Genomic DNA, 12,667 nt, shown 5'->3' with positions numbered 1-12,667 from the left:
CTACACATGTTACATATCGCCGCGAACGTCGCAGTGAGAGCAATCATTTTAGGGCCATCAATCACTGATAACACTAAACTGATGAGCGGTAACAGCTTTTAAAGCGTCGCCTATGGCCAATTTTGGGTATTATCGTTTTTTGAGGTTTCACGCGCGCACGCAATTTTAAGGCTTGACATGTTTAGTGTCTTTTTACCCGACGTGACCCCATCTTTTATATTTTACCAAAAAATTGGGTAATAATAAATGTTTTATCATTTAATATAGGGGAAACTGTTTTTTTTAAAAAATTTCGGTAATTTTTCCTTAATATAGTAAAAAAATAAAACCCCCAGTGGTGAATAAATACCACCAAAAGAAAGCTCTATCTGTCCCCAAAAAAGGGTATAAAATTAATTTCAGTACAGCGCTGCATGACGGAATAAATGTCAGTCAAAGTACCGCAGGGCTGAATACTGAAAAATGGCCTGGACGGGAAGGGGGTTTAACACTGCGGATGTCAACTGGTTAACAAATTTGCTATAAAATAATCTATTCATTCTATATAGATAGATAGGTAGGTAGAGTGAGATTATTTATTTCTCTGCTTAAACTGCATGCTTTTAGGTTCATTACGACATATTTTACAAGCGTTCTGAAATTACAGTGCATATAAGGGCCTACTGTAAACTACCTAAGGACATTGCAGTCAGGTGCAGTGAAAATAATGAAAGAGAACTATGTGTTTGAATAGAAATGTAATAAAAGGTATATTTTATTTAACTATAATGGGACTGATGTACAGATGAGAATGTGTGTCACAATTTGTACAGATATTTTACACATGTTCGGATTCTTTTAGTTCATACATTTTGGCTCCTTTTTTCTCCATTTATGCCAGAATAACTGACTGCTCAGCTATTCACTACTATTGCAAATGACTTTACTCTAAAACATAAGTCCGTGAGCATACTGGAAGATTATGCTACAGACTGTCATTTATACTTCTATTTGAAAAAAATACTCGACACTGGAATGATACTACATGTCTGAATGTCTTTTTAGATTGAAACTAAGCCCACGTATACCCAGCACTATACAGTTTCCTGGTACTTATTACTCTCTTCCAAATGTGTCCACTCCGCTTGATCACTACTACATGCAAATTGGTAGCAATTAATTGTGGACAAGCTTAGTAGCATGATTTCACTAGAAAAAAATCACTCATGTACACCCAGCCTTAGAGTCACTTGAATTGGGGGAATTAGTAGACTAACGGCATTCGGCTCGGCTGTTCTGCTCGGTCCCTGAGAGGAACCGAGCAGAACAGAAAAACAGTGAAAAAAGTTTAAAAAGTAAATAGCAAACGATTGTGCGGAGCTAGCAGTGACAGCTGGCTCCGCCCAATAGTTTCCTATTGTCCGGCGGCTCTGCTACTGTAAAAAAAAAAACGAAAAACAAACAAACTCTCCCGGGCACTCTGGGAGCCTCCCGCTCCCGGCCGCCAAGGAGAGAAGCACTGATGTGTCCTTTTTTCTTTATTCTAACATGATCATCTGAAAAATGGCTTGGATGGGAAGGGGGTTTAACACCGCGGATGTCAACTGGTTAAGTGTGTTATTACAGTGTTGGGGTTTTTGAAGAATAGGCACATGTGTACCTACAAGCTATAAAGACCCTTTATAAGCTTATCTATTTATAGATATTACTGGAACAAGCCCCACTTAACTTTGCCCTTTTTATACCACCTTCACACCTCATAAAGACAACATCCATTATTTTTCTTGTTTAAAGCATTGCTTTACTGCTAAATACCTTCTTAGTTGTTTAACTCCAATTAAATGGTACATTACTAGAACCAATAAAGACATTAATTGTGGATACAAATATGCTAACAGAAAATCTCAGGAGCATACAATTAAATAATTAACCCTTGTGGAATTTGAGTTGAATACCCTGAGAAAACCGGAGTACTGAAGTGGTTTTAGTATGCAGGAATATATAGACTATAAATAAAATTCAGAATATTTACAAAATAGTATAAGGAAAATGTGTCCAATGCTTGCTAGGTGCTTCTGTACTCTAATTTTCAAGTCATCAGAAACAGCTGAAATGGTTTTCATATAGTACCATTATGGCCCATATGGGTGTAATAAAACAGGTACAATAACATTACTGTGCATAGGACAGCAATTAGTTCTAATTTACCTGTGCTTAGCAGCAGCAAAACTTTCATTACTGTATATTCCTCAAAGGTTAGCTGCAAACGGTTAAACTCCAAACTTATCTGCTGCATACTTTGGCAAAGCTCGTACATGGCAGACTGGCGCATCCTTTCTCTGCAAAGCAAAACAGATCATGTAAATAAACAAATCTACAGTGTAATTCACAAGGGATAATAAATATTAAATACAGACTTTTACATAAGTGTGTGCCTTGGATTCTACATTTTGGAGTCTTAAAACCTGGAACTCTGAATTTTGCCATAGTATTTTTACTGCTAAACCGCTTCAGTGTAGCTGTGTCTGTGTGTTTAGGGTGACTATCCTGCTGCAAGGTTAGCCTCTGCCCTATCCTCAGGTCTCTTCTCTATAAAACAGGTTTTCCTCAATAGATGACCTGTATTTAGCTCCATCCATCATGCCCTCAAGTCCTGACAAACTTTTCAAGAACTTGCCAATAAAATTCTCCACAACTCCTGCTACCACCACTATGCTTCACAGCGTGGATGGTGTTTTAATAGTGATGTGCAGTATTGCCTTCTAGTTGCATGCAGAAGTGGTCGTCCAATGATGTTTGAAGAAAAGCAGTTGCACTAAAGCTCATTTAGGGTTTTCACAGAAAAGGGAAAAATACTGATGAAATACAGGCTTTTCATGTTTGACAGTTTACATGCTTCCAATGACATGTGCCTCAACCAGTGATGCGTGTGTATGTATATATATATATATACATATATATATATATATATTAGTGCCACTACATAAAACCTTCTAGCATGTGACACTTTCGGTACAATAAAGAATAACACCACCTTTTCTTACAAATTGTTCTTTTAAGAGAACTATGTCCCAACCTTTTTTTGGCATAGTTCTCTTTAGGGTCACAGGAGGACAGAGCAGCGCCACAGCTGGGACGGATAATGACAATATTTCGGGATCCACCCCACTGCCAGATTGACAGCTGGTTTTGCTTCTCTAGAGGCAGAGACAGCTGTGCCTGTCCTGTCCGTTCCTCCTGTCAGGGCTGGAGGAATGGAGGGGGAAGGGGGGGAATCCCTGTGGGGAGCGGTGACTAACAGAGAAGATTGTGAACTGAGCAATTGCTCAGTTCACAATCTTCTCTGTCAGTCACCGCTCCCCACAGGGATTCCCCCCGCTTCCCTCTCCATTCCTCTAATTATGGGGTTGAGTTTATTTCACTCTCCCCATAATTCTCCATTAATGGATACAGGTCATAATAGAATTATAGCGACTGTCATTGCTAATGCCCTTTTAAGTCATCTGGCAACCATGCTGACCTTCTAGCTTCAATGCATTCCAATTCACTGAACTTGAGTGAACATGCACATCAGAAGGCTGACTACACCTAGTTTCTGCACGCTTGATTAGGATATGGCACATATAACAAAGAGACAACCAGGTAAGCAGCATTTTCAGAAGGAACTAAGTAATAGTAGCTCCTATATTTATCCATCAACAGAGTTCTTTTAACATAGGACAGTGGAATATTATTCACTAATTGTCTTATTCTGTGATTTTTCTCAACTGTCTAAAGTATCCAGTATGAAACATAAAATCTAGGTTGTTGCCATAGCAAAACTGCATACACAGCTGTTTGCAGGTATCTACTGTTGTCTATAAAACGTTTAATGTGTCTGCAGTTTCTCATGACCACATTTAAAACACAAACATTTCCAGGACATAATAGTTATTCCAATAGATTCAACAGGGCTTATACAAGCATAGGGAACCAGTGAAGAGTAACTCACTCACCACTTTACTGCTATGCCTAATATCTACTCTGCCAGAAAGGTGAGGGTAGACTTTAAATGGACAAAATAGATTTAAGGCACCCAGGAACAAGCACAAATGGTTGTACAATCCTAAAAATGTCAACACAGTTGTTGGAAAAACTGTGTTGGGGCACAATTAATAAGCATAAGCACCAACTATTTAGAAATAGTTGACTAAAGCAAATGAACGTCAATGTGATCCTTGAACCTATCTAGCTAATCTTACATTGATGTTACATTGATGTTCAATGTGGTCCTAGCTTGCCCTATGCATTGAACATTCCAATAATTATGCTACTGTGCCTTCTGTTCTGATAAACTGCATCAATGTCAACATTTCACCTTAAAATGAACAAAAATTTTATGTGACCAGTTCACTAAGCAATGAAATGTGCCAAGCAATGCAGCAGATCTTTAAAAAAAATATCGCTGCAAAAACAGCATGTACAGGTATTTATTACTGGAAATTTGTTCAGAGCTAGTGTATAAATGTGTGCATGCGGATAGACTTATCTGGTGTATGTTCAGGTGCAGAGATGTACATTCGATAGCATACCACACTTGTTAGTAAATTCACGCTATGCACATTGTCGCCTGGATGCATTGTGAACACAGTGAATGCCTTGAGGATATAATTTGGTCATCCATGCACAATTTGCTGCCATGCATGCATATCCTTTTAAAAAAAAGTCAGGTCCATTTACTGGATAGGTTGTAAAATTATTATAAGATTTCTACTGTTCTCTTCAGAAAAAGTAGAGGTAATCTGGCACTACTACTGTGCCATACACAGTCAAATGGGTGCAAAACCATTATAGAGTCTGCTCATTATTGTGAAATGATCCACGGCCCTTAACATGAAAATAAATGTACTGTTAAATACAGTTAATTAAGATGTAGTCCAACACTTAAGAACTATAAGTCCAAGCATGCCTATCTTCAGGTAATAGGTAAGTTGAACCTCTTTACTAGCTGGTGAGTCACAGGTTGTTGGTACCAGCCATAAGAACTGGAAATTAATGGCCAGGTGCAGAGAACCTCATTTTACAAAAGAGTTGATAATATGAGTTTCACTGGCAGGTCGACTGTACTGCAGACTATAAAACAAAGCTGTGTTTACTCTTGGTACGCTGCTCTCATATTTTTATTATGAAGAACTACAGTCATAAAATCTATATTGACCTGCTGAAAGTTCAGCGAATTAACTTGTCTGGTTTCTAAAGCAACAGAGGGCAAAAAAAAACCTTCTAACTGCCTGCAAGAGACAAACAGCTATCACCGCAAACCTCATGAAGACTCTTCATTTAAATAGAACTCTAATGAAAGAAACATTAAAGGAGTCACAATGTTTACTTCAGACTTACCAATCTGTACATGAAGTCTGGGTTTCTGTGCATGTTTAAAGTGGAAGTAAAGCTTAAAAAAACCCGCTGACTGACAGGATTTCTATGGCAGACGAGACTGTGTCAGTCTATTCTGCCATAAAAACGTATTTTCTACCATTCAGCAATCTTTTCTTTTTCTCCACTGAGCTTTTCATACGCAGCACAGTGTAGAGACCCAGCATGCCGAGACTAAATAAGTCCCATGCACATGTGTCATTGGGGCCCAGCCAATCAAGCAGCCGAAGACTCGTAAACCGGAAAAGGACGGAGCTGAAGATGGAAGCACCGGTGATGGAGGATCATAGCACTGGAGGGGATCAGTTTGGCAGGTTTGTCTGCCATAATGTGCTAATATGCAGTACACACAAGCACATTATGGTTCATAGCTCCACATTTCCTTTACTTCTGCTTTAAAGTTCATTTAAAGGATCCATTCTTTAGTGTATTACTGGAAATAAACTTCAGATGTTCTCTCTCATTATTGGATCTGCAGACTCATGGAGACCTAAGGGTAAGGATTTTATGTGGCCAAACAACAACGCCAGGCAGATAAAACAGGTGTTTGATGCAAATCATATTTACAATTCCAGATGGAAACACAGTGACATTCTACTAAGGACTTCTGATGAAATTTGCACAAAATAGCGTGTGAAAATATTATTTATAATAAGATTATAGTTATATCAGTTGGCACTAATGCTTGATTCCATTTCTATGTGGCATATTTGTCTGTAGGAACGCTGTATATTGTCACAATAACACTAGTCTTTTTCAACAGTCAGACGCAGCTTAGGGTCACTGCACCCACAACTGACACTTCTGCCACAGACAAAGACTGGCTAACTCAAGCACAGGATTTCCACATCTACCAGCAGCAAGATTCTCCCCTCCTCTGTCGCCAGAACACGCAGCCCCATCCCTTATGTCTCTCACTCATTCTTATTCAAGGAAAAGTATAATGTTTTTCTACAACATTTCTTTATGGATTATGTTGAGGGCTAAAAATACACTTTTACAGTACTTTTTAGTCAGGTAAATATGAAATCTTGCTTATAAAATTTTGTAGCAGGTGGTGAGTCTGAAATTCAAGGTGCTTCAGATAGCTGGTTTACCACTGTGCAGTGCATACAGACCTGAACCGCTGCATATCAACTTACACAGATCTGAATGACTCAAAGTAGGTACACCCCTCCACTTCTCTCAAGGCCCGTTTACACTATAGTGGTGACCTGTTTTTTCTGCACAAGAAAAAAGCTGGTCACCGCTAAGGCACATTGAAAACAATTGTTTTCTATGTGTCCTGTTCACACCACAACATGGGTGTGACTGGCGGTGCACTGCTCTGTTGAAAAATGCAGACATGCTGCACTGTTCCACAGCACAATGGAAGACAACGCAGGTCACTGCAGCACAGTCTGGACCTCAATAGAGTGTACACATTGTACACTACCAATAAAGTTTAAACAAGTTTAAACAAAAAGAGAAAGTAAACATTGACAACTCAGACAGTGTGCAATATGCTGCATTCTGCTGGAGCTGTCAGAATGCACTAGCCCACCCATTAAACACTCCATTTTAGCAGATGGGCTAGTGTGAATGGGCCCTTAGCAGAGACTGCTACCATCTAAATCCTTAGTCTGCAGCACCAGTTGACAATTTCAGAGCTGGTGTTGGGTGTTCTAATCAGAAATCCCAGCATACCCTGCAAACAGCACAACATGGAAGCAACCTGTGCTAAATGTTATTTTAAGCATCAGGATTTTATGCAGATAACTAAACATATACAGTATATGTATATAAAATGTCAAACAAATGAGAAATTCAACAGGGTAACTAAGAATCCCCTGTTACAATAGGAGGTCTGACATAGGTACTCAAATACTATTGACTAGAAAGCCAATAGACATAAGATCCCAGAGGACAAACCAACTCAAGGACATCTGGAGAAATCAACCAGATTCCCAGCTACCCTTATTCTAGTGGAGGTCAGAAAATAAAAACAAACATCAAACATCAAGTGTTACAGTGTATGTAAATGCTGGTCTGTTAAACATACCATTGAAAGTGTTTTGTTATATCTGTTCAATAAGTGCAACAAAATACCTTTTGATCATCTCAGAAATTCGGAGCTGTCCTATGTCCAGAGGTTATTTCCTGTGTTATCTCAAGAAAAGTAATCAGTACTCTCAGTTCTCATCTTGGGACTACAGAATGGTGAGTGTTTATATTGTGGAGATGGGAGAGTAGGTGGGTCTCAGTAGTTTGGCAGGAGAAAAGTGGGCAAGGCTGCCACCACTCAGCCCATAAAAAAGAAAAGAAAGCAGTGGTCTCTGCCATACACACCTCCTTTCTGGCACTGCCCTGCCCAGTAATTCTTTTTTGCAATTAGATGTCCTCAGTCTGGGTAGAATGATGGGGGAAGCCGGGAGCTGAACTTTAATACTCTGCATATCACCCAAGTGTATTTCTATTAATGCAATTACACAAAGGGTCAGTCCATCCAAAACTAAGGGGTCTATTCACTAAGCTGCCGAAGGATCTAGCCGTAGCTTCGGCTGATCCTTCGGCTAGCTTTGGCCTCAGGACCCCTTCGGTTCAGTAGAACCGAAGGGCTGCTGTACGGGCTATTCACTATAGCCCGTACAGCTCCCGAAGTCGGCCGAGCGGCTCAGTCGAGCCGAAGGCATATGCTTCGGCTTGACTGAGCCGAGGTGAAAGCCGAAGCTGGCCACCGGCCGGCCGACAGCCTGCTTCTGACAGCTGGGCGGAGCCAGCAGTCATCTAAATGGCTGGCTCCGGCCACTTGCAGAGAGATCAGCTTCACTCTGCTCGAGGGGGACCTGCAGTTCTCCATCAGGTCCCCCTCTGGTGATTGACAGCAGCAGAGGGCGGGTGCAATAGCTAGTTTGCTATTGGCTATTGCAAAGTGAAATAGCCCATAGGAATCTAGCTATGCATTCCTATGGTGTGTTGTTTTTTTTTACGGCAGCAGAGCTGCCCGGCCAATAGAAAACAGTTGGGCGGAGCTAGCTGTTAGTGCTAGCTCCGCACAATAGTTTTCTAATTTGTTTTTCAACTTTTTCAACTATTTTTCTATTCTGCTCGGTTCCACAGAGGAACCAAGCAGAGCGGCCGAGCATTCGGTTAGTCACTCGGCTGCCTACGGCAGCTTAGTGAATAGAACCCTAATATTTCAGTTAAGGTGACCCCACATTCTCTGTTGGATTACTTTAAAATATTTTATTGTTCAGTGTGCAAGACAATGAGCTGGAAGAGGCAGGAGTAGTTAGTAACATCTAGAACTCTGAAGTGAACATGAAAGTCTGGAATTATGTCAAGGGGAACTTAATGCTGGAGTATTCAGGACATGTAAAAGAAGCCAGGGCTGATATAACTTTTGTTTGGACTGCACCTTAAATGGCTGAACTACTGTAGATGTGGAACAATATGAGCCACCGAGTGTCCACTTGGCCGAGACTAAGACTGCATATAGTCTAGGCCAGCGGTCGCCAATCAGTGGTCCGTGGACCCTCCCTAAAGGTAGCCATGCACATTACAATGTCTGTAAAATCTCAAATAGGTTTTCAAACAATTATGTAGTGCATAAACCTGACTGAATAACATATGTGAGATGTAAAAAAAAACATTATTCTCTTTTTGTTACTTGTCTTCAACAGGCTGTTTAGGGGAAAAATATGGCAAAAACTACACAGCGAGCCATTATTATCTTCATTTTCCTGAATGTAGGTAAGCACATCATAATAGAGTACAATTATATTAACTATAGTAAATTGCTTTCCCTAGGGAAAAACACTGTTACCTTTCTAAAAATCAATGCAGCACAGAAGACCTGTCAATGTGTGATATCCGAATGCACAGAATTGATGCACAAACTAATTTAGAAGTCAATAACTAAGTCAATGAGATATTAGACCTAAACAGGTAAGCACACACTATGCTTTCTCTGAAAAAAAACAAAACAAAAAAAAAGTAATTTAGCTGCCATGCAGCTTGTGCGAATGTATCCTGCTTACCGTTACTATAGAAATCAGAATACCAAGAAGAATTACAGGCTTTATAAGCAAAAGGTCAGCAAGAGGTGGCTGTAGTCTTATGGAACATTATGCAATGCTAATCCTGAATTTCTCAAGCTGCAAACAAATTAGCATCTGAAAACATAGACAAGTAAATGCTGAATATCGCATTTACTGTGCTTGGATATCACCTTGCACAGTTAACATAGCTAGTTCATCTTGCTTTGCACTTTGTTTACTGTATATGATCATTTGAAGCCTGTTTTTTCTGCCATGGAGTTTCTGACTGTTACTTTTGTATCTCAAACTTTTTCACTGTAAAAAGATCAATTAAAAAAATTACGCCGTGTCTGTTTAGCCACACAAACAACTTGCTAGAGGCAAACAACAAAGGAAATTATGTTATTTACATCTCACATATGTGATTCAGCAGGGTTTATAGCCCCTACTCTAAGGCTAGCCATACACCTATAGATTTTTGATCAGAAATTTTTGTTGCTGCAAAGATCCCTCTTTCAATTCTAGCTCAAATAGCCCATCAAGCACAGACAAATGTCGATTTAGATAATCGTTCGTTAGCAATACTAATTCTGCATATTGAATTTTGTCAGAAAGAATTTTAGAAAAAAAGTTTCCCAGCCTCACCCTTCGAGAAAATTTGAGCGGGATTATAGAAAAAATTTAATTGGTGTCCCATCAACTGTTTGATTTTCGTTCGAAAGACCATTCGTGGAAGATTTCCAAAGATCAAAGAGTGTATGGGCACCTTAAAGCTTGCTGCATACGTGTAAACTTTCCATTTTAAATTCTATTTCCACCTTTGCACGTGATTAGCATTTGTTGTGGTAATGTAGAGGTGCAGTGATGATGTATATGTGTGTACATTTTCATGACGCACACTGCAGGCTTTCCTAATTTTTTTATGCACTTTTTAATGGGCCAGAATCCAGCAAATTAAACATTTTCTCCACATGAAACTCAGTCTGAGGCCTGGTTCACTCCTAGGCAATTGCGGTTGTAGATTTTTTTTTTTGGCGTGTTTATGGCTTTTAAAAACCGGGCAAAAACCACACGGTTCTCAATGCACAGTGATGTATATGGGACCAAAACCATGCGACCTGTATAGGTTTTTTTGTGTTGCGCGGATTCGACTAGTTGTGAACCAGGCCTGACACCAGGGTCGGATTGTAAAGCAGGTGTGGCAGTGTAAGCCAATGCTACGGTGTAGGATGGCGACTTTGGCACCCAGGACTCTCAGCCAGAGGGGCTGAGAGGGTCCAGAATGTAAAGCATGTTATAAGGAAGAACCTGGCTTTTCAGGTCCGTCCAGGTTTTCTTATTTGTAGCTGGGATCTGGAGCTCTGGAGATTTCATAGAGCTCTGGGTGGGATGAGATCTCCAGTCTTGGGGCCAGGTGTTGCCAATGACCAGCCTGGGCTAATCAGGTGGCTGAGAGCAGCCTTATCAGGAAGCCAGCCCAGTGCTCAGAGGAGTGTTGGAGTTGTGTGGGTGCAGGAAGCACAAAGCCACAGCAGACTCAGGTGCGTGTGGGACACGTGGAACAGCAAGGGAAGGCTGGGAGAGGTAAGGAAGGCCGGTGACCCTAGGACCGCTGGGACACACTGCTGAGAGAGCAGAGTGAGGGCTCATGAGGAAAGCTACTGAGCCATATAAAGGACTGTCTTGTGTTGCTGCTGCAAGCTATTTGGTGTTTGCCCTCTAATAAACTGCATTATACTTGACTTACCTGGACTACAGTGGAGTGTCCTTGTTACACAGGCTGTAAACAGTTGCCCCCTCCCTGTGGTTCTGTGTAACACAATCACTAAACACCAGCTCTGCCTTTGTACACAATACACTGTCCGAGGTGATTGCCACTATGAATACTAATTAGTATTATAAAGATAAGGGTTTTATCCACTTTTGGTCAACTATTCTGTGCACAAGTTTGATCGTCCACCTAGGTTCAATCGATTGAACTGAGCTATAAACTGAGAGCTTCAATACAGGTTAATGAAAAAAGACTTAAACTATAAAAATACAGAGACGTTGGCAATTTTGATCCCATCTCCTTGTGGTCAATTGAAACCACTAATTTCCATGTTCACGTAGCTTAAGGCTCATGTCAGCTTAAGGCTAGCCACAGATGGCAAGATCACATAATCCCGCCGCCGGTTCCTTCACTTCTTCTCAGATCCCCGCTGGGAGAGCAGCGGGGATCCAGAGAAGCGGCGGGAGGAGGGGACATGGCGATCTACCAGTGATCGCTACGCGATCGACTGGTAGATCGCGATCGACCTTGTGGGCACCCCTGACATAAATGATACATAAGATAACTGCCATTCTTCACCCAACTATCCCCACACTGGAACCTGTAATAACTTACACCAACTCATGGTAAATGTTTACAGATATGGCATTACAATGAGCTGTGGGGAAATGGATCTAATCTTTTAACAGCTGCAGAAATTTACAAACATAAAAGAAATAATCTCAGGCCAAGTTTCATTGTCTTCAGTTTATTGTGATTGTTTCTTACATGGAAAACCCAACATTGCATCATTGACACTAGTGAAGACCAGTTTGGCTTTTCTGTAAGATACAAATCTGGCGACCCATGGTGACCTTAAAGTTGGCCTTAGAAAGGGAGACATCGCCATATAATGAGAATAATATTTGCAGAACGCACCACAACCTCATTGGTTGAAGGGTACAAAGTAATGTAACAGAGTATTTTGGAGATGGGTATCACACACTGTAGGGTTAATTTACTAAAGTCAAATAGGCTGTTCACTTTGCAGAGAAAGTTTCCTCTTACTTGAGTTGATGAGATGAAGTTTGGGTATTAGTTTCAAAGTGAAATTTATCCACATTCACTAACCTAAGGGAAACTTCTTCTGCAAAGCACTACTACAAATGCCATCCTAAGCACTAACTGCCACAGTACACGCATTTTAAGATCAGTCAAAATGCAAGCAACACACTGGTTTGGTTGGAGAGATCATTCAGACCTGCCGTCACCAATACAGTTTGAATGTATCAGTCATCTACTCACTGCATCAAGCAGAAAGGTTTAAAACAAAATCATCTGATAATCAAGAGGCAGAACTGTGTAATTGTAATTGGTTAAGTAACAATAAAAGTAAATCAAATTTTAAGTGTGGAGTCACACCTTAAAGAATACCTTTACACATAGATTATAATATACACAGTATATATATATATATACATATATATATATATATACATAGATA

The 12,667-nt window shown here is 40.3% G+C and overlaps 1 protein-coding gene across 3 annotated transcripts in view; it reads right to left on the bottom strand.

The window, feature by feature from the left end:
• Nucleotides 1-12,667, bottom strand: part of NR3C2 (nuclear receptor subfamily 3 group C member 2) — a 309,620-nt gene that overhangs the window by 29,521 nt on the left and 267,432 nt on the right. For all 3 annotated transcript variants that reach the window (XM_018554260.1, XM_018554261.1, XM_018554262.1), the window contains exon 7: nt 2,188-2,318. In XM_018554260.1, coding sequence (XP_018409762.1) covers nt 2,188-2,318 — 131 coding nt within the window. The remainder of the gene's footprint in view (nt 1-2,187; nt 2,319-12,667) is intronic.

The sequence above is a fragment of the Nanorana parkeri genome, unplaced genomic scaffold (assembly GCF_000935625.1).
Source record: "Nanorana parkeri isolate BGI_ZX_2015 unplaced genomic scaffold, ASM93562v1 scaffold150, whole genome shotgun sequence".
Taxonomy (NCBI): domain Eukaryota; kingdom Metazoa; phylum Chordata; class Amphibia; order Anura; family Dicroglossidae; genus Nanorana; species Nanorana parkeri.
Note: the sequence above shows the minus strand (reverse complement) of the source record. Positions and strands in the feature narration are given on the sequence as shown.